At 34.8% G+C, this 20534-nt stretch overlaps 2 protein-coding genes and 1 long non-coding RNA gene across 4 annotated transcripts; 2 read left to right on the top strand and 1 right to left on the bottom strand.

Annotated features, from left to right (window-relative positions):
* The first annotated feature begins 1389 nt into the window (after positions 1–1389).
* Positions 1390–2793, top strand: LOC140035431 (uncharacterized). The gene is made up of 2 exons (XR_011839660.1): positions 1390–1647; positions 2507–2793. It is a non-coding gene; the product is annotated as an uncharacterized lncRNA (long non-coding RNA).
* Positions 2465–8143, bottom strand: LOC113727724 (glutathione S-transferase zeta class-like). Of its 2 annotated transcripts, XM_027252044.2 has the most exons (12): positions 7987–8143; positions 7805–7892; positions 7596–7652; positions 7067–7152; positions 6913–6984; positions 6009–6062; positions 5830–5905; positions 4486–4547; positions 3620–3679; positions 3055–3166; positions 2945–2973; positions 2465–2814 (listed from the first exon to the last, which is right to left on the bottom strand). In XM_027252044.2, exons 1-10 carry the CDS (start codon positions 7987–7989, stop codon positions 3056–3058), a joined length of 669 nt encoding a protein of 222 aa, XP_027107845.1. In that variant the 5' UTR covers positions 7990–8143; the 3' UTR covers positions 2465–2814; positions 2945–2973; position 3055. The 2 variants fall into 2 exon arrangements, with proteins under 2 accessions (XP_027107845.1, XP_027107844.1); XM_027252043.2 differs by lacking the exon at positions 2945–2973.
* A 7878-nt stretch (positions 8144–16021) lies between these two features.
* Positions 16022–20534, top strand: LOC113727725 (ferric reduction oxidase 6-like). The gene is made up of 9 exons (XM_027252045.2): positions 16022–16465; positions 16562–16661; positions 16773–16979; positions 17242–17476; positions 18111–18438; positions 18523–18799; positions 19209–19464; positions 19550–19976; positions 20156–20534. Exons 1-9 carry the CDS (start codon positions 16234–16236, stop codon positions 20323–20325), a joined length of 2232 nt encoding a protein of 743 aa, XP_027107846.1. The 5' UTR covers positions 16022–16233; the 3' UTR covers positions 20326–20534.

The following is a 20534-nucleotide window of genomic DNA, read 5'->3' as shown; positions in this document are numbered from 1 at the left end:
CTAATTATCGTACACCAAATAATGACACGCAAATAATTCTTCATTTCGACAAGTATGTTATTAATCTTTTTATACGATTACATTTTATATGAAAATTTAAATATATAAATCGTAATTCGTATTATAATTTTTCATTTTTTGACACAATTACGGTTCCTTTAACATTCTGTGTGCATTATACATAATAAAATTAAAATTAACAAATCATAATAATATTAAGCAATACTTTCATCCATTACGCAATCACTTAAACTTAAATCATATTATTAAATCATTTTCTAAAGTTAACAAATCATAACAGTTACGCATGTTATATAACTTAAACTTGCTAAAATGGTAAACATTAATTCTTTAAGAAACCCCTAAATCCTTTAACAACTGGATCAAATTTTTTAAACCTAGTCTCCTTTAAAATGCTAAAATTCTTGCGTGCCCAATGTTTGTTTTTAAAATTTTGTCAAACTGTATGCATTATTTTTAAAAATTTTGATTTTAAATAATTTTCACAGAAAAATTTTTGTCGAATTTCCAATTGAATTGTACAAAGATTTTTTTTTAAAAAAAAAAAAAGCATTTCTAAATCGCCTAGCTGAAAGATTTTTTATTTAAAAAATTATTAATTATCTGACCACGGCTAGGAAGATTTTTTTTTTGAAAATTTTTCTGACATCTCTGGCCGTCGATCCTACATGGCGCAACGGTCAGAAGATTTTTTTTTAAAAAAAAAATATTTCTGACCATCGCGCCATATAGGAGCGACGGTCAAAAAATTTCTGACATCTCTGACCGTCGCTCCTCCATGGTGCGACGGTCAGAAGGGCTTTAAAAAAAAAAAATTTTGCTGACCATCGCGCCATATAAGAGCGACAGGCATAGATTGATACCAGGCAGCCAATGAGCCATATTTGACCAAACTTTTTGTCAACTATCAATTAGTATGTTTGGATTGCAAATTTATCTCAAATAATATTTCGCTTGTATCATAAACACGTTTTCCAATCCATTTTTTTTATATTCCCAACTACTTTTTATCTCACATACATCACATCACAAAAAGTATTACAATATTTATTTTAAATAATATTTCAAATAATATTATTTATTGTCAAAGTAGGAAAGTTCCGTTTGTAAGCTATAGTCATAGTCAAGCGCAAGGCCGCTTATTTTATTTGTATCGCAAGTCTCCGGTCTCCACGGGCAGGATCGAAGTCCACTTATTTGTATAGTTATTTCTGGAGATATTTTTGAAATATTTTACGATAATAATATATATAAAAAATTTCTATTGTAAATATTTTTAGTAATGTTTTTGGAGATATTTTTGGCATATATGTTAGGGTATTTTTTAAATTCAAAAATTTTTAAGATATTTTTTACAAATTAATACTACCATCCATCACCACTACCGATTTCTCCCTTCTCCTCTCTTAACCTTCTTCCTCCTACTCCTCCCCCTTCCTTTACCCTTCTCTCTTTCTCCCCTCCTTCCCTTCCTTTACCCTTCTCTCTTCCCTTCCCTTTTCCCGTCACACCCTATCCCTCCCATCCCTTCCCCTCCTCCAGTACAAGGCAGGAAACGGGAGAGAAAAGGGAAAGGAGGAGGGGTGGAGGAAGAAGAGAGGAGGAAAGGGGAGGAAGAGGAAGGAGGTAATGGTAGTGATAGATGAAAAAAGAAAATAATATAAATTTTTTATATATCTGGAGTTCATTTTGATATACTATATGAATATGATATCTTTGGAATTGTTTTTGTTTATGTATTATTATAGCATTGTATATGAAAAACTTATTTCTAAAAAAACGAAGAATCCACAAAGAGCCCAGTCAATGCAAGAACTCATAGAGTCATGGTTGTTAGACGATATTGATTAAGCTCAACTGCTCGAGTAGGACTTGTTTTTGTTGCCTTTCTTCTTTGAAAAAATCCTTTTAATGGCTATAGCAACCAGCTAAGAGCAGGTGAAACCAAGAAGCAAAAGCAAATTCGACGCATCTTTTCGTATACGCATTGTTGGCCAGTTTGGTAGATTTTAGGTACAGTTAATATGATTGTTATATTCCTTTCAAGATTTAATGTACACTTGCAAAAATTAGTTTTACTCATGTATTGAATTAATAAGATGAACAAACATTTACACTAAATTTAGTAACATGCACAAAAACAGCAGCAAAATCTCAACCATACGTGTCCTAATATGGGCGGATGGAGCTCTTATCTGTTTAGGGAACTAAAATGTGAATAACTGGATTCAGTGTTTTAATGCGCTGGCGGCCAAGTTATGGAACATAAGGCTTCCGGTTTCACAAATTGGAGCTTATGTAAGGCGTTGTATAGCTTGGATTATTTTCCTCTGCTTATTAAGAAAATAATAAATGTTTCTTTGTTCTTTTAAAGAATAAGGTATTATTACTTGCTCTCCTTAGTCAAAATTCAACAACAACTTGCTTTAAATAAAAATGAAAATAAAAAACAAAAAACATTGATTTGCTTTACTTGGTTTATCAGGTCGAAGACGACATGCTAAGTTAAACACAGTAGTATTGCTTACAAAGGTACTGCTTCATCCTGGGACGAAGTCAGTTCACCTCTTCTTTGGAAATGAAGCAAGTCCGCCATGGGAAATAAACAAACATGGATGAGTGACATTTGTACAAAGTTAGAAATTGTCTGCAGAGCATAGACATCAGTGGATATTGGTCATCACTTATTTATCCTGCTTTCGTGATTTCTTGTTTCCACCACCCCATGTTTGCCATGCCATTTAAAAGAAAAGGCCGGGATTTCATATTGAATACCTGACCAAGAACAAGAAGCTGCAATACAAACGCAGGTTAGAGTAGGCTGACAAGGGGACAAACATGCAAGACTCAGAAGGTAAAGAAAAATATAGGATTCTACTGATATCAGATGCACTGAAAAGCTAGCATGTGACTGCCGGATCACCTGTCAAGTTTACTTCTCTGTCTCTCTTCCTTCAGTCAAAGATGCTTCTCTTGAGAAAAAGTTTGGTTTAAAAAAGAAGAAATCAGTTACTCTATCAATAAGTTGAATACCTCAGTCTCGATGCTCAGCTGGTGCATCAGGTTGCCTTTCTGGCATAGCATCCCGAAATGCAGGTAGCTCTAAATATGCCTTGAAAATCCTCGCCAGAAGAGGAAACTCATCCTATGAATACAGACGGTTAAAAGTCTTCGAGTAATTTAACAACAGAAACAAATCCACTAATAATGCAGATGAAACCCAGGAAAGTTAATTACAAACGTTCTATAACATGCAAAACATATTACAAACTAGAAAGTCAGGATCCTTCATAAAACTCAAGGAAAAAGTTAAGTAGCAGCTTGAAGATGCATATTGCTAGAAAGAATCAGCATAACAGCTGCAAAATGAATTTCAAGTAGGTGTTAATTCAGAACTGGAAAAACAGCTGAAAAAATAATATCTTCTTCAAGTTTGCTCCAATCAGAATAGTGCAACTGACAATTAACCAAAATATAGATCTTTGATAACGCCACAGTAGCAAACAAATATGCTGTTGCTAATCAATTGAAATTAGGAGAGAAAAAGGCAAGTGCTAAGCTAAAATGCACCCAAAATATAACACATTGAAGAGATTACCATGTCAACCTTGAATCTTCTAATGGCACCATCAATCTGTGGTGCCAGAAATAAATCAGCCTGCAAATAATGGAAAAGAAGATATACTTATCAGAAGCAGCAGAAAAATTACATCTAATTCTATTTCAGAAGTTATAGCAGTAAAACTTCACTAAGCACCTATCCTTCAAGAAAGTCTGACTTGAACAGACCTTACAAAGTTACGTCCACCTCATTTTCTCCTCCAAGGAACCTAATGCATTATGATTCTCACTGCTGACATCAGATTCATACATCACATTGAATAATTGGAAGTTATCTAGACATTTAGGGGGACATGCAACACCTAAGTCTTCACTAAATTGAGACCATAATGCACCTTTCAATACTACGCTACAGGAATTGTGATGGGAATACTAAGTAGTTTCTAGACCAAAATTGCCTGCTCTAATTGGTGTTAGACTTCATTTGTCGTCTCAAACTCTGTCTGATTTCTCAAGTTTTTCATATGCTGCTTTAATTAGCCTAAATATACCAACTTTTCTCAAGTAAAAACCCCATCTACCCTTTAGAAAAATGGGTGGAGACATATATAAATATCAGCTAAATGGGTTATCCCAGACTGAGAATAACATGCAGGGTCCAAGTCACCAAATGCAAAAGAGACGGAACTGAGTGCAAAATAAGTTCACTTGCACAAATCCACCAAATTTCTATTTAAGAAGATACACTGCTAATTGATTTAAGAAGATACATTGCTAATTGTGGAATCTAAACTAAAGATGGTCATACTACCCACGTAACTTGCTATTAGCACTATCAGAGTAAAAAACAGAAACTTGCATGCATCAATACAGGCAATAAAGTGCAATAAGAAGGAAACGGACCAGAAAAACTTCGTCCCCGGTAGCATACTTTCCAGAATAATCTTTCAACAGCTTCTCAAGAGCTGCCAGTAGAATTCCAGAATCAGGCAATGTGCATGGGAATAGAGATGGTAAATAGCAGCTAATAGAAAGGCTAACACAATTAAGACTACTTTTACCAAAGTTATGCCCGAACATAAAATACAATGATTAACTGAAATAATTCAAGTTCACAAGAATTGTTAGTCAAAGAACTAATTCCTTGATTAGGATCAAAGAAATTATTAGGTCATTTCCTTAACATCCTTGTTACTTTGCCTGATAAAGGAGTAAATTGAAAAAAGAAACGGAAAAAAAAAAGGAACCAGCTATGTTCGTCAAGCATTTTGATGTTCTTTAACTAATCAATACTTGGGGGACATATGTCAGAACATTATGCATCTCTTCCTTGTGATGGATGGCAAACCTCGGTATCTGTTGCCTCAGTCCAGGTCAGTCAAATCTCATCCTAAAAGTGTAAATTCCCCCACAACTGTCTTCCCATACTACAATATGAGTTATGATGAAGAGTTGCAGTGACCAGTCAACTTGAGCACAAATCATAACTCATGCTCCTTGTATTGGACAAAATAATCACTACATAAGAGCTTGTCTCAAAAAGGAAGACAAGTTGTGGAATCAAAATGAGACTGCACCATAAGACAACTAGTCCTCCTCAAATTGTGAATGATCCAATAAACTTACAATTGAATATTGAACAAAACATGTGAATCACTTGCCTTACACTAATTGTAGTGACATTAAGTTATTTGTGTTGTGTTAGCGTAAATGACAAGGACACTGTTTGCTTAAATGGACAAAATGTAGCAGTAACACATAGGAACGCATGACATATCAAAAACTTGTGAGTTTTTCTGTCCACATAAAATGAAGATCAAGGAACTTGGAAACCTATTAGATGAGAGAAAATTGACTTCATTACGATGTCTGATGGAGTTTCGTTTTGCCTAAGCCAACAAGCAAACCACACCAGAATCTGAAAAAAAAAAATGATGACCAACCAATTAATCTGAATTGATTATAGTAAGTTGAGAAGAGCCCAATTTTTACGGAGCTGCATTAAGTACCTCAATTACCAACAGCAGAACCAAATCCATTGTTTTTATATATATTGTGCGCTCCTTAGTCTCTTAACAACTAATTTCGTGTAACCTTTGTCAGGAAATAGGAGAATAGACACTCTTAAATAGTTGAAGATAAGTTGAGAAGGTATATCTTGGAAAGGTAGAAGTGTGATTAGTGATTCTTCTCAAGTAACAGAATTAGCACTATAATTGTTGTTGCAAAGGAAATTTAAAGGCTTACCAGAGAAGCCTCTTTGAATATGATCTTGAGCCCAAGCAACATCTGCATCAGGACCCAATTTTTCTTTCATAAATTTCTGCATAGATAAAGGAAATCAAACATGATTTCTTATGGTTAATATTTGAGACATGCAAGAATGACCATATGTCAATGAAAATCCATAGAGCATTTCTTCTTACAAGAATAGGTATATTCTGGTAAGGCTGAATACTTGAGCAAACGATATTCGCAGCCTCCACATAAATGACAAACAAGATAGGAAACATGTTAGGATTCAACCATAATGATCATGAAAACACATACACAAGAATAAGTATTTACACCTTAAACTAGAAAACAACCTCTCATACTTTACATATAGGTAATTTAAGTTTCAACTCCTTTCTTTTTTTTCCGGAAACAATAAGCTACTCCAACCAAACCAAAAATCTCAAAGCATATACCAGCACCAGCATTGAGTTAAAGGACAACCCTAGCAAACATGGAAAAGTCTCATGAGTGGCAGCATACGTTTGTATAGACTGTCTATCCCAATTCCATTGACCTTAAAAAAGTTCCACCCTCTCCATATAATAGGTATAATTTAAGCGACCCATCTCAGATCACAAAGTGGGGTCTATATAACTTGAAAAACTATCTCTGTTGCAGGGGAAGTCAACCATAAGATCAACGTAGATGATCCTTCTAGTTACTTGAACATTAATGGGCAAATTTCTCCCAAATGATTTGTGATTATAAGACGAGCCAGGGTAAAACTTTGTATCTATATTCTTAAAATGAACAAGACCACTCCAGGTTAGCAGGGGCAGAAAACAGTCGAAAGCAGTGACATAATGGAACAAGATCTTATAAGCCATCAATTAGTCATAAGTCAATAATGGTAGAAGAATTCCCACAAGATTAGCATTTGCTTTACAGTGATGAAATAAAGAAAGCAGTGACTAGATAACGAATTCACCAGCAAACATAAGATCATTAACCAGATATATACCAGATTTTTTTATGCCAAAAATAAAATAAAATAAAATAACGAATTTAATATAGTGGTGAATTGGCAAGCAGTATAACCTGAAACTCCTATACCTGGTAGTTGATACCCCTTCTATGAAGATCCTTAGGTAACAAGGGATGCTGAGGAAACTTTTCTTCAAGATACTGCATAGAAAAGGCACACGCTAGCATCAGAACTGGGTATCATACATCCAACTGGAAGCATAAAATCAAACAAGAAGCCCACCATCAAGATGGCAAACGAGTCTGCAAGTACTACATCACCATCGACCAGCACGGGCACTAACCCAACAGGGTTAAGCTTCAAAAACTCTGCATTTCCAGTTACACAAAGTATTAGAATTTTTTTCTTTGCACCAGATAAAATTATTGCAGAATAAGCAGAAATCCTTCGATATGATACTAATGGTCTAAAACCACACTAAACAGTCACTTCGTTCCTTGTGTTAGTGCACCACAAAACAATAATGCTATCACTGACCCTCCTTAATTACACCCCCCCCCCCCAAAAAAAAAAACCAAACCCAAAAATATGACAGACATACATTCATTACATTTTCTCTGTGTTCCATCCCATAGTTATGAAAATAGCTCAAAAAATGTAAATCGTACATTGAACGAAGTTGATGATCAGATTGTTAAGGAACTGATATTCTCTGAAGCCGATGATAACAGTACCTTAGCATATTACCAGGAATAACATAATTAATCACAAAAATTACAGATAGGAGAAGGAGTGGAAGAGGGTGTCTAACCAGGAGTCTGTTGTTCTCCTTTCAGCAAGTTCACTGGCACGTACTCGTACTCTAATCCTGATGTATATACACATTTTTTTTATATTCAATTTCAATTAAATATCCACCACATTGATTTTTTGGGAATCAATCAAGAAAAAGGAGGATTATCATTAAAAATCAAATAAAAGCAGCGAAAAAGAAAAGGGGGAGGGAGCAATGAGGAGAACCTTTCAAGTTGAGACCGATGCGAACGCGGCAAGAGCAAGAGCTCCGCCAGTAAGAGTAGAGCTTCAGTTTCTTTGACTCCTCTCCGGCCTACAGCCCAATTTTTTTTCCCAAAAAAAAAATATTGATACAAAATTTGGATTAAATTCCAGAAATAAGATAGAGAGAGCCATATGTTACTAACCATGAATGCGATGATAACGATGGAGAAGAAGTTGAAACTTGAAAGTATGGAGTTGACTCAAAAGTCAAAACCAAAACCTGACGACAATGAGAATTTGTCAGAAACTGAATGGGCGTAATGGTTTTATTGCAAGACCGGTATCCCATGTGTCGCTTCCTACGTCTGCCACGTTAAGTGTGATACTTTATCAGTTTAATGAATGAATGAAAGAGCCAAATTCCGTCTGTGCAGTTGGAGTTTGGCTTCGTTTGGAGTGAAATATTTTTCAAAAACAAAATCATATATATATATATATATATATATATAATAAAGTCATATTCTCATTCTTATCGCTTAATTTTTTTTTTTTATGTGGCTTAACGAAACGACAAATAATTTCTTACGTGGCTAGACTTACTCCTTTTTTGTTTGGATTTATATGAATTCTTATTTCCTATATTATATGATTGGTCCGATAAGATATATCAATCATACTAAAATATATCAATTCTTACTCTGATAAAAATTGTTATCGTTACAAAAAGTAGAAAAGTAACTAATTTCAATTAATAAATCATCTTTTCTTCAAAAAAAAATAGTTATTTGGACGATAGTGGTTTTATTTCCTATAAGAATTCTTAATATTATAAGATTCTTATTTCTTACCCAAAGTTATGTACTTTAAGTAACTTAAATCAAGATAAACCTACTTTTAATGTTCTTATAAATATCTCTTTATATTCTTATCAATTCTTATTTCTTATGCATATACTACATATAGCCTCTAATATATTGATTTCAAGCATCAAATTCATAGTTAGGTATTTTTAATGCAAGCGGTTGGTACATTAAAGTATCGATTTTGAGTTTCCAACCTCCTCTTGATTATCAGGTATATCTTCTTTTAATACATATTTTTTTTAAAAAAAATGCATGTTGATCTTCAATTGTAAGAATTTATTAACATATCTAGAATTTTTTTTTAAAAAAATGCATGTTGATCTTCAATTGTAAGAATTTAGTAACATATCTAGAATTTTTTTTTTAATTTTATTTTGTTTGTTTTGTATGAAGACATAGAAATTGATTTAACATGCACGTTTTCAACCCAAAATATAATTGATTTAATGTTATATATTTTAATTGGTTCAAAGACCACTTTGGGTAAAATAATTTTTTTACTGTCCCAAGTAGATAACTCTAAACAATTGAGTGATAAAATTATGCCACCTGCTCTTTGTAAGCAGAACATGACAAAACGAGCAAGATCCATTGAAAAATTGTCAAATGGAATTTCCATCGAATTTCTTTAATTGGTCACATGCATCGAATCAGAAATAAGTTTAAAGGGAATCGCATGCACGCGTCAGTACATTGAAATGGGTGCACCCGTTCTGTGAATAGCTTTGGAGTCTTTCTTTTGACCGATTAATGCGAAGATCAATCTCATGACGGAATCCTATTGGGCCGTTTCGAATACATGATAATTTTCATTTTTTAAACATGTCAAAAAAATGAGAACAAACAATTGTTGAAAGATTCAAGTTTACAAGATGAATGAAAAGTTTTAAAAGGATGCAGCTATGCTAAGTAAAAACTTCGGTAGACGGACAACTTCCTTGACTAACTAGGTTTTGCATGGATTGCCATTTTTTTTTTCAAAAATTACGTATGTTTTTTGTAAATATTTTTTAATCAAATTTTCACCTCATATATATAAATTTTCATGTGTTTTGTTGTCCAGAATTTTTGTAATGAAATTGTTTTCAGCGAGCCAAAATATTCTTTTTTAAAAAAATATGTTCATCTTCAGATATAAGAATTTTATGGAAGTAAATGTTATTATTGATTACGTCCCATGTTGTTCTTAAATTTTTAATAATCAATTGACTAAGACATTTCTTCACGAAATTTGTGTCTTTGGCTATTATTACTGTTAGTTACTTTAGTTGAATTTTTTTTGCTATGTCTGACACTATTGTTAAATATTCATATTATAAGCATTTGGCCTATGCCTCTTGAGTGATCATGAACTCAAAGGGAAAAATTTATTTTGGTTCCTTTTGCGAAATTTATGTATGTTGGTGTTCAAGGATCAACGCAACAAGATTTTCATGGGCATAATATATAGTCAATTAAATCTACAAATATAATTTACTATAAAATTATTACCCACTTTAATACATCAAATACCATAAATAGTGTGGCTAATTAAATCCTGCTTTGCTATCATGCAATAATAATGGAAAATCAATAAATGCTGAGTTGCACGGACAAATCAAGGAGAATGTTCAAACAGAAGAAAAACAAAACAAGTTTCTGAATAGTAAAATATTATTTGATACTATTTACTGCACTTTTTATTTATTTTCAAGTTTTTAAATGTTACGGTATTGTTGAATGTTATTTTTTTCATTTTTAAATTATTATTCACTGAATTAGATGTTCAAATTTATACTATAGGAATAATTTATATAAATTTGTATACTTTACATAGTAATACACTTAAGACAAGTTATAATAGATTATACATTACAAGTTATAATAGATTATACATTAAATCTGTATTTTATATCGATATTTTTATAAAATTGACTAAATAATTTATTTTTTTTCGACGATTCCCGTTCAACGAACGGGTACAAAACTAGTTTTCAAATACAATACTACAGTAATATAAAAAAATTTCAAAAAACAACTTGTAAATACACATAAAAATTTTAAAAAATAAATTTTACAATATTTTCTACCCATCACCGTTGCCACCGCCACTGCCGCTACCACTGTCACCACTCCCCTCCCTCTTCCTTCTCCCCTCCCTTTTGAAGACTTGAGGTGGAATGGAAGGGGATGGGTGGAGAAAGAAGGAAAGGGAAGAGAGAGGGAGAGGAGGAGGAAGAGAGAAGAGGTGGTGGTGATAGAGGGTGGGGTTGTAGTTGTGTGTGGTAGTATTAATTTTTTAAAAATACCTTAATTTTAAAAGGTACTTCAAAATATATTTCATAAACATTACAAAAAACATCAACTGTAAAATATTTTAAAAACACCCTCAAAAACAGATAATTCAAGCGAAGAGTTTGTTTGGATTGCATTTATTTGCACCTTATTTACACACATTTATTTCTTTGCATCATCAACACATTTTTTTATTCATAATTTAAAAGTCCAATTTATAAACACACAGTAATAAGTTTTTAAGAAATTTTACAATATTTAAAAATTTTGGTATTATTTTCCTCTGTTTCTATCCACTTTTGGACGAAAAAACAAGCTAACAAGAAATAACTAGACCTCGTATCACGTCCTTTTCCTCCCTATCCTTTCATTTATTTTTTCTTCAAAAAAACTATTCCAAACATTAAAAATTTTATTCCTTCATTTCCTTTATTTTCTTTTCCCTCCTTTCCTGTTTCCCTCAAAACAAATAGAGTTTTAGTACATACCTAGAACAACACTAGTACTCTCTATAGTTGGGTTGAGATTTTTCTTTTCTTTTTTATTCTCTTTAACACTCAGAATTTTTTTTAAAAAGAATTTATACATATTGACTAGGTTGAAGACTTTTCTTTTTTTTTTTTCTCTGGTTGAACAAGGAATATATTATGGTCAAATATTTTTTATATTTTATTTTTTGGGTTGACTTACAAAATGAAAGGGAATTTGGGATTGAGGAAAGTTTGAGAGTAAGAAAGTAGAAGAGCTAATCAACTAAATAAAGCTTGAAATTACATATATATCACCCACAATTATAGTATTGATTTAATCAATTACAACCGACTCAAATTACAAGTTTACAACTAATCCAAAACTCAGTGAGACAAAATCAACATAAAATTCAAATAAACTCATAATTTGGTGGGACTTGGACCCAAGATTTCTGGATCCAAGATCCTCAATCTTGATTTGTAATTGTAGACCGAGACCTTCTCAGCAAACTTTTTTTTTTTTTTTTTTTTGAGTTCAAGAGAGATTTACAAAATAGGAAGAAATGTGCAAAATCTAGGGAGTTGGTCAAAATAAGAAGGATTGAACTCTTGCCCATTGGACCAAATCGCTTGTGGCAGTGGATCGTGGGTTAAGTGAATGGACCAATTCTCGACGCTGTTAAATGCTCTAGGTCGAAATAAAGTATTGAGCTTATTGGACCAGAAATGGTTTGTTACTTAAGGATCAGTTTATTTCCCAGGCCTCTACTAGATAAACCCTACTAAGTGCTATAGACGGAGTACGACATTCCAGCCCAATCTCCGCAAAATTTGGGCTCCGTTTGGCAAATGAGTTTGTTAGGTGTTTGTCTAAAATTGTACTGTAACTTACTATAGAATTTGTAGAAAAAAATTTTTAGATGAAAATTTTTTTTCTTTTTTTATTATTCATTTTTTTTCTTTTTTCTTTTATTTCCTCTCCTCTCATTCTCCGTCATCTCACCACTCGCCGACCACCGATGCCCAAACCTCTGTCGGCGACAGCAGCTTGCCTTTTTTTTTTTCTCTCTCTTTTTCTTTCTCTTCTCCCTCTCCTTTTTCCTCTCCTCCTTCCTCCTCCCCTCTCACCCACCACCTCTCCCCCCCATCCCTCCCTCTCCGTTGCGTGATCTAGTCGCGCGACGGAGAGGGAAAAGAAGGGAAAGGGTGTCCGTCGCAGGTGATCTGGTCATGCGACCAGATTGCGCAACAGAAGGGAGGGGGGAGTGTGGCTGATGAGAGGGAAGGGGAGGAAGAGAGGGAAATGAAGAAGGAGAAGAAAAAAAAAAATGGCCTCGGCATCGGAGCCGGAAGAGGTGGCCAACACCGGAATTGGCATCGAAAGAGATGCCAGCCAGTGTTGGGGCGACGACGAAGGTGGTGATGGGTTGAGGTGGAAGAGGAAGAAGGGAAATTATTTGTGTCTTTGAGTATTTTGCAGTGTGTATTTTAAAAAACTTTACTAGTTTTTTGAGGTTATTGTAGATAAAGTTATTAAAAAAAATTTGTAGGAGAAAGCCAAAAAGGGCCCAGTTTGAGAAACACAAATGATTACGAGAAATTTTTTTTTTTTTGAGGAACTAATAATCACAAGATCAAAGCCTCGTTTAGATTGCTATTTTTATGAGTTTTTTAGAAAAATATACTGTAACGATTTAATGTATATGAATTAAAAAGATAATTGAAAAAACTTATAACAGAAACATAAAAAACTTTATTGTGGAAAATCGCAATCCAATCAAGAAAGAATCTGTGCGAATTAAGCGTCCGAGGATTTGAGAATGTGCAAAGATGTCACCTCAATTTGCAGAGGACAAATTTATAAAAAGTCCCTCTTGTAAAGGATGCATATATTCTCATTTTATTAAGTGTTTTATCATTACATAATTGTTAGTACAAAATCATATGAAAATGTTCGATTCACGGATTCCAATCTTAGGCCTTATTTGGATTAAAGTTTTTCAAGCAAAAATTTTTATATTTTATATAATCACATTTGTTTTATATCACACATACATTAAATTGTTACTTTATTTTTCAACGGACAATCCAAAGAAAACAGCAATCTTAACAGGGCCACTGTCAATTGGGCCTAAAAGAATTAAGACACTCATGCGGTGGTCACCACCACTATTGAGTTGGAGGTATTATTGTATTGATTGAGAAGCCTACGGAGGTGATAAATGTGATATGGATTTTTTCGCATAAGCTGTGCCTACGGTTGAGAAATTTTTGCCTTCAATTACCACACAAGTAACCATCATCTCATCATCGTTTCCAGAAAACATACACTTCAATCGCTTTAGATACAAGCATTTTCAGGTTAAACGAATTTCTTTGCCTCGTCTCCATCAGACGCATTCAGTTGCATGTATGCCACAAACTAACTTGACAATATCTTGTATTATATCGTGGCCTGCCAGATTATTTTTCCTGAATACAATAAAATGCTTTCAAGAACACTGGTACAAAAATCATCAAAGCTAGCCTACCGTGGCCATTGTCCTATCCACCTAAAATCAAACCGAGCTGGGAAATAAAGAAGTTGTTCCACTGCTGCTTCGCAACGACCAACCCAAAAATCTTCCAACAGTTCTCATTTTAATTTTTAGAATAATTTGAAGTTTAGAGAAGAAGATGGTAACATGTGTTTGCTCCTTTTTCTTAATCTCTGTAGGTAACAAGTGCTATTTCCTTCGTTCTAAATAAGAAAACTCTCACTTTTTATTTTCCTTTTCGACCAGAAATGCTTTTTTTTCTCAAGTGTTCTTGTTGGCTTTTTTGCTCTTCTCAGTTAGCTTTATAAAAGTTAACGAAGTGTTACTGAGAAGCAAACAAAGATGTACGAGGTTATGATGGCACGGAAGAACGATAGACCTTTGTGCATATGTGGAGCGAATGTTTCCAACTGTCAAAGCAAATGTAGAACATTAATGTTTCTTTAGCAGTTGTCTTCATAGTTTTCCACAGTAATTTGGGTCCCCGTTGTAAACAATGAAAGGAATATAATGATGGTTGATGACAACTAAAAGCAAGTGGTCATGTATGAAATTAGAGTCATATTTGGGTGACTGCAACTAAATTACTCAACAAATTTCTAGTCCTGAAATTATGTCTCGGTTATTAATTTCCCTTAATCAAGTCTCCGATTTTGCAATTACCCACATCGGAAATTCGTTAAACAAACTCAACGAGGAAAATGGCTGGCCTGAGAAAAGATGTACTCGTAAATAGCATAATGAAAGCACTTTCTTGTAATTAGACTAGCACCAAACAGTATGCTCTAACAAACTTCCATTCATGGCAGCGATGTCACATTAGAACTTAGCAAGGACAACCTGCTGGCATGCCTAAGGCCTCTCAAAACTTTGTTTGTTTGTCATCCACCATTACTATTTTGATTGATGCTTGTTGAAGCACTCTGGCCTTTCATCCCTTATCTCATAAATGCATGGTGGTTGATCTCATTCCTTTTTTTTTTTTGGGAATAACATCCTTACTGTCAAAAGAATTTACTGTGACAATCAGCAAAGTTTTTTTTTTTTTTTTTCAAAAAAAGTAACAATCTTCAAGCTAGTTATACATGAATGCTATATCTTACAGAATGAGCATTGATTCAAAACAATTTTGGCATGCAACTATGCATTGCATATTTGCATTACCTCTTGTAAGTCTCAAATTTTGGATGTCTGTCACTATGATTACAATTGGTTGACACTTGGATGACATGCCTTGGACTTTCATCCCTTGTTCTAGTTGTCTGGCAGATACAGAGAAGTGACCTTGTTAATTATTCTCCGGAGTTATATGATTTGTGTTAATTAAGAGAATTAATTTCTTCACATAATCTCCAATAATCTTATTACTAGAACGTTGCCAAATGTGCAAGTTTATAGTAGGGTGTACTCAACAACTTGCCGAGATATTTGTGAGTCATTCTTTACAGATTAGGCAAGCATTAGATATATCACCTCATCCGCAACCATTTTACTGCCTATCTGGGATTCACATTCAGTAATTTTGACTTCTCAAATCTGGGCTAAATTTTCTAATTTCTACTGCTTCAGTCAATATAATTGTTTCTTTTCTTCCTTCAATTCAATATATGTATTGTGCTAGACAGTCTGTGGTCATTTTCGGATGTCGTGCAGACTTTATATTTTGTGCTGTTGCTTTGGCTTATGTAGTTTAATATAATCAGCTGCATTTTTCAGTTCATATTTTTTTGATCATAATGATAATATTTTTATAATTTAATCTATCATAATATTAATATAGAAAGATGTGGAAGTCGACGGGAGTAAAAGGAAAAAGCCACTGAAGGCTTATGAATTAACGGTAACATTTTTCAGGTCATATGAATTAAGTGAAATGACAACAACAAAACAGCGTAGCACATGGCTAAAGTCAGGCCACTGTTTGCTTTGGCAAGAATGTATTATCCAGTAGGGTAGAATACCTTAAGCAAACTAGCTCTACCGAACTCAATTAATGAGGACCTTGAATCTTTCCCCAAGTTTCTACAGAAATGTCACCAAAAAGGACATCCACTTTTAAGGAAATTGAAATTATGAGTGGTGAGAGATTTTTACGGTATTGTGGTTTCAGTTTCTCCAAATTCCCCTCATCTTTAATGAAAGAGACAAAGTTGAATGTTGACATATTTGGCTTCTCCAGTGACAGCTTGTATAATTACGGCTGCTGGTGATCCTGCACTGTTAAGAAGCTCTAAGAAAAGCTGAGAAGTTGTGAAGAATAAGGCTCTTCTTCACTACACGGACGCTTTTTTCTTCTTTCCCTGAAAATGAATGGAAGTCCAGCCAAAGAACCTCTTCTTTCCAGTAAAGAAGATGAATTGGGATGTCTCAAGAAGACGTCTTTATTGATATCATCAGCCAGATGGATTATTAAAGGTTCTATCTTGATCATTTTCATAGCCTGGGCAACATTTATATTTCTGTATCCATTGGAAGCCGTGAGTGACTGGTCTAGGAAATGGAGCAATGTTACGGCAGGATCCTTGTTTGGACATACTGGTAAGTTGGCTACTTAAGCCTTTGTTTCTTTCTCATAATTGTCATCATAATCTTGGAAAGACTTCAAAATGATCTCCCGATGTCAATGTTTTGCAGGAAGTACTTTCCTTCTGTTTGGTGTCCCTATTCTGATCATTGCATTTCTAGCCATTGCGTACCTTATAATCTCTGGGGAGGAGGAATTTCCCGAGTTCAAGTACATTTTTATGGATTTTTATGTTTTGCTTTCCGCCATTATGATCCTATGTACTCATGAATTTCTCAAAATTCAACTGAGTAACTTGTGGTTGGAAAACTGTCTATGCAGGAAGAAGGTTTCTAAGATTCCACGTTTCAGCTTATGGACATTTCCTGTGCTTGTTGATGGCCCTTTTGGGGTTGTATCAGCAGCAGAGATGATTGGGATCCTTCTCTTCTCTTTGTACATCATCTGGGCTGTTTCTGTTTTTACGATGAGAAATTACGACTTATTGTCCTGGTTTGAATCACAAGGCTTTCCATCGAAAGATAAGCTGTATGATCCAATTACGATTGTGTTTGTTAACCATTTGATAGTATCTAGCTATGAGTGGTTTCTTTACCAGTTGACAAGTATGAGATTGCTTTCGTCCCATAATTTCCTTATCATTTCTTCATGTCGTTTCGTTTGCAAGGTTGTTACCGTAACTGAGTGACATATGCTGATTCTGAATTCCGGGACAAGTTTTCTTTTTGCCAATCGAAATGTGAATCTGTTTTCTTGACCAGTTACCCTCTGCTAATTTGTGCTATTTTAGTGCTTTGATGCTAGAACTCACGGGCCTTCGCTTTGGATTCATTGGACAAATGTGCCTGGCATTTCTGTTCTTGCCAGTCGCAAGGGGGTCAGTTCTTCTTCGATATATCCATATCCCTTTCGAGCATGCAACCAGATACCATGTTTGGCTAGGACACCTCACAATGTTGCTTTTTACTCTCCATGGCCTCTTCTATGTAGTTGGCTGGAAGATGCAGGGGCGTCTCGCAGAAGAAGTGAGTTCTATGGCAATATGTTCCATGCATTTATCCCTCCCATCTCCCTAAAAGAAACCTATAAGCTAATGCATTTCCATGTTTGTATTGCACAAAATGTTGTTTGATATCAACTGGAATAAAGGATATCTGCAACTGTACTATTATTGTAGAGTCTTAGCAATCAGCTTGAGATCAACCAACCTTGAATCAGTTGATTCTGTTTTCTTACAGTTAATCTTGATGTGTTGACTTACTACCTTGATAGAAATTGGACAAGCAAATGATAGTGAAAAGATAAAGAAACGAAGTACCACTTTGTTGAAACAATGCGAACAATTTCTCTAGTGAATGCAGGTATATTATCTGTAGGAAGATGTCTTCGTGATATCAATAAAATTAGATAACACATCCTCATTATCTGGTCCGAGCAGTAGATGTTTTCCTGGCTCTCTAAGTTATTTCGTGGTTCTCATCCAATCTAGTGAACCAAAAGATAATCATCTAAAAATATTCAAGTACACAAATGCCTGCGAGTATATTTATGAGACAGTTCGACAATGGTTAGACTTATTGAGGAAAATGAAGGCTATACAGGAAAAGAGAAAAGAAATACAAAAAAAAATTCTTTAACCTATAATTTCTTGATGTGCAGATAAGGCAATGGAGAAATATAGGCATTTCCAATTTTCCTGGAGTTATCAGCCTTTTAGCTGGCTTATTAATGTGGGTGACATCACTTCCTGGAGTGAGGAGATGGAATTTTGAACTATTTTTCTACACGCACCAACTGTATGTGGTCTTTGTCGTCTTCTTGGCCATGCATGTTGGTGATTTCCTCTTCAGCATGGCTGCTGCTGGAATCTTCCTTTTCATGCTTGATCGTTTTCTAAGGTTCTGTCAGTCGCGCAGAACAGTAGACATACTCTCAGCCACATGCTTTCCATGTGGTACAGTGGAACTAGTCCTCTCAAAACCTGCAAGTAATGACATTTCTCCTTGTATCCTCCTATTTACTATTTGATGTTTCGCAAGTCTTTAACTTAGTGTAACTTTCTTCGATGTAGATCTGCAATATAATGCACTCGGTTGGGTTTTTCTTCAAGTTCGTGACCTATCCTGGCTGCAGTGGCATCCTTTCAGCGTCTCCTCTAGTCCCTTGGATGGTAAACATCATCTTGCAGTTCTTATTAAGGTTCTTGGGGGATGGACTAATAAACTAAAGGAGCATATCTTAAGTATTTCTAAGGATGGACCTGATAAGCAGCAACGCTTGCAGCCTCAGTCCAGGATATCTGCCTCAGTAGAAGGGCCATATGGGCATGAATCGCCATACCACCTTACGTAATTATTCTTCTGACTCTTGTTCTCAGAAATGTGACATCAGAGGTTGTTTGCAGATTAGGAGCACATAAGATAAAGGGATGTTGATTATTCTACTGCACCAAAAGCAAGCAAAAAGAGTATCCATAAATATCTCCTTGATATATGGCTTATTGCAACAACCTTAGGCTTCATGAATCAAGAAATTGCACGATTTATTTAAAATACTTACTTATATGGTTGAATTAATGTTCATTTTGCCAGAGTAACAAAGCTGTTCACACTGAAAGAGAATAATTCAAAGCTGTTCTGCCAAATTCTTCTTGATCATTCTCAAAAAATCAAATGCATGCGTTTTATGGACTTTGCCTGTTATGTACTTCAATAGATATCTATGAAGCATTTAACTGAGTCATATTTCATCTTCTAGGTATGAAAACCTCATTTTGGTAGCCGGTGGAATTGGAATTTCCCCATTCCTGGCCATCTTAAGTGACGTCCTGCACCACATAAAGGAGGGAAAACCATGTCTGCCGAAAAACATTTTGATAGTTTGGGCTGTGAAAAAATCAGATGAACTTCCACTTTTGCAGACAGTTGACATGGAGTCCATTTGTCCATTCTTTTCTGAAGCACTTAATCTTGAGGTTCAGACCTATGTTACTCGAGAATCAGAACCTCCATTGGTAGGTGCATTTTACTTTCTTGAATGGACTCTGATGCTTAACATCATTCTGTCAAATGCTGATGTTTGGCATTTTCTCGATTCAGGAAGAGGGCCAAATTTACGAGCCTCCCAATTTTTGTACCTTCCGCCATTCAAACAAAAGTGGAATGTCTGTTTTGGTAGGCACTGGCAACATCATATGGCCTGGGATGTACATCATCGTCTCTGCAATTGGCTTAGCTGTTCTTGTTGGCTTGCTAAATGTGTTTTACATAAATCCCTTTCATATAACTTGCTGGTGGTACAAGGGGCTTCTACTCGTAGCTTGCATGATTGCAAGCGTCCTCCTATTTGGTGGTCTTGTGATTGTCTTATGGCATCTCTGGGATAGACAAACTTCAGTAGAGGAGCAAACCAAGGATGCTGGGAAGATTGGCAGTGTTCAGCAGAATGGTCATGCAACGCATAAAAATGTTGGCCAGGAAAAATATGTTAGTTCCATTCTCTACGGTCAAAGACCAGATTTTGGAGGTATGATCCTATAAGTCTGCATCATAATGATTCCAACAGCAGGATCTAGAGAATCAAGATCACCACAGAATGAAAATTTATCACCACAAAAATATATCTCCCTACTTATCTAATTTGTAAAACCAAAAGGGCTTTCTGTAATTCTGATCAACTCTCTGACCTTTCGCTTTTTGCTGCAGAAATTTTTGGATCAATTTCAGAAAGCTGGGGAAGTGTGGATATTGGTGTGATTGTTTGTGGACCTTCAACTCTTCAGACAAGTGTTGCTAGGGAATGTAGAACTAAGAATTTGAAGAGAAGAAAGAATGAGCCAATATTCCATTTCAACAGCCACAGCTTCGACCTCTAGTCACCATCCCGTGCATACTGTATAAATTTTCTGTAGCTGTATGATGTATAGGAAGAATAAGTCCTTCCATAGGGACTTAATTATTAGCTTCTTGATAGCACATTACGGATATATAAATAGATGCATGTATATCTGAGTATGAAGATTATGTAGCTAAACTATTACCCCTACAGGGATTATAAATAGATGCATGTATACTTGAGTATGAA

This window comes from Coffea arabica, chromosome 2c (assembly GCF_036785885.1).
Source record: "Coffea arabica cultivar ET-39 chromosome 2c, Coffea Arabica ET-39 HiFi, whole genome shotgun sequence".
Classification (NCBI taxonomy): Eukaryota; Viridiplantae; Streptophyta; class Magnoliopsida; order Gentianales; family Rubiaceae; genus Coffea; species Coffea arabica.
The sequence above is the reverse complement of the archived record's forward strand: the minus strand, read 5'-3'. Positions and strand labels throughout refer to the sequence as shown.

Excerpts from the sequence above, each read along its gene's own strand:
- LOC113727725 (XM_027252045.2), top strand. The coding sequence starts at position 16,234 with ATGAATGGAAGTCCAGCCAAAGAACCTCTTCTTTCCAGTAAAGAAGAT. Across the intron at positions 16,980-17,241 it reads TTTCCATCGAAAGATAAGCT|TGCTTTGATGCTAGAACTCA; the intron begins GTATGATCCAAT and ends GTGCTATTTTAG. Across the intron at positions 19,977-20,155 it reads TCAAAGACCAGATTTTGGAG|AAATTTTTGGATCAATTTCA; the intron begins GTATGATCCTAT and ends TTTTTGCTGCAG.
- LOC113727724 (XM_027252044.2), bottom strand. Across the intron at positions 6,985-7,066 it reads ACTCGTTTGCCATCTTGATG|TATCTTGAAGAAAAGTTTCC; the intron begins GTGGGCTTCTTG and ends TTTTCTATGCAG. Across the intron at positions 4,548-5,829 it reads TATTCAAAGAGGCTTCTCTG|CTCTTGAGAAGCTGTTGAAA; the intron begins GTAAGCCTTTAA and ends TTCTACTGGCAG.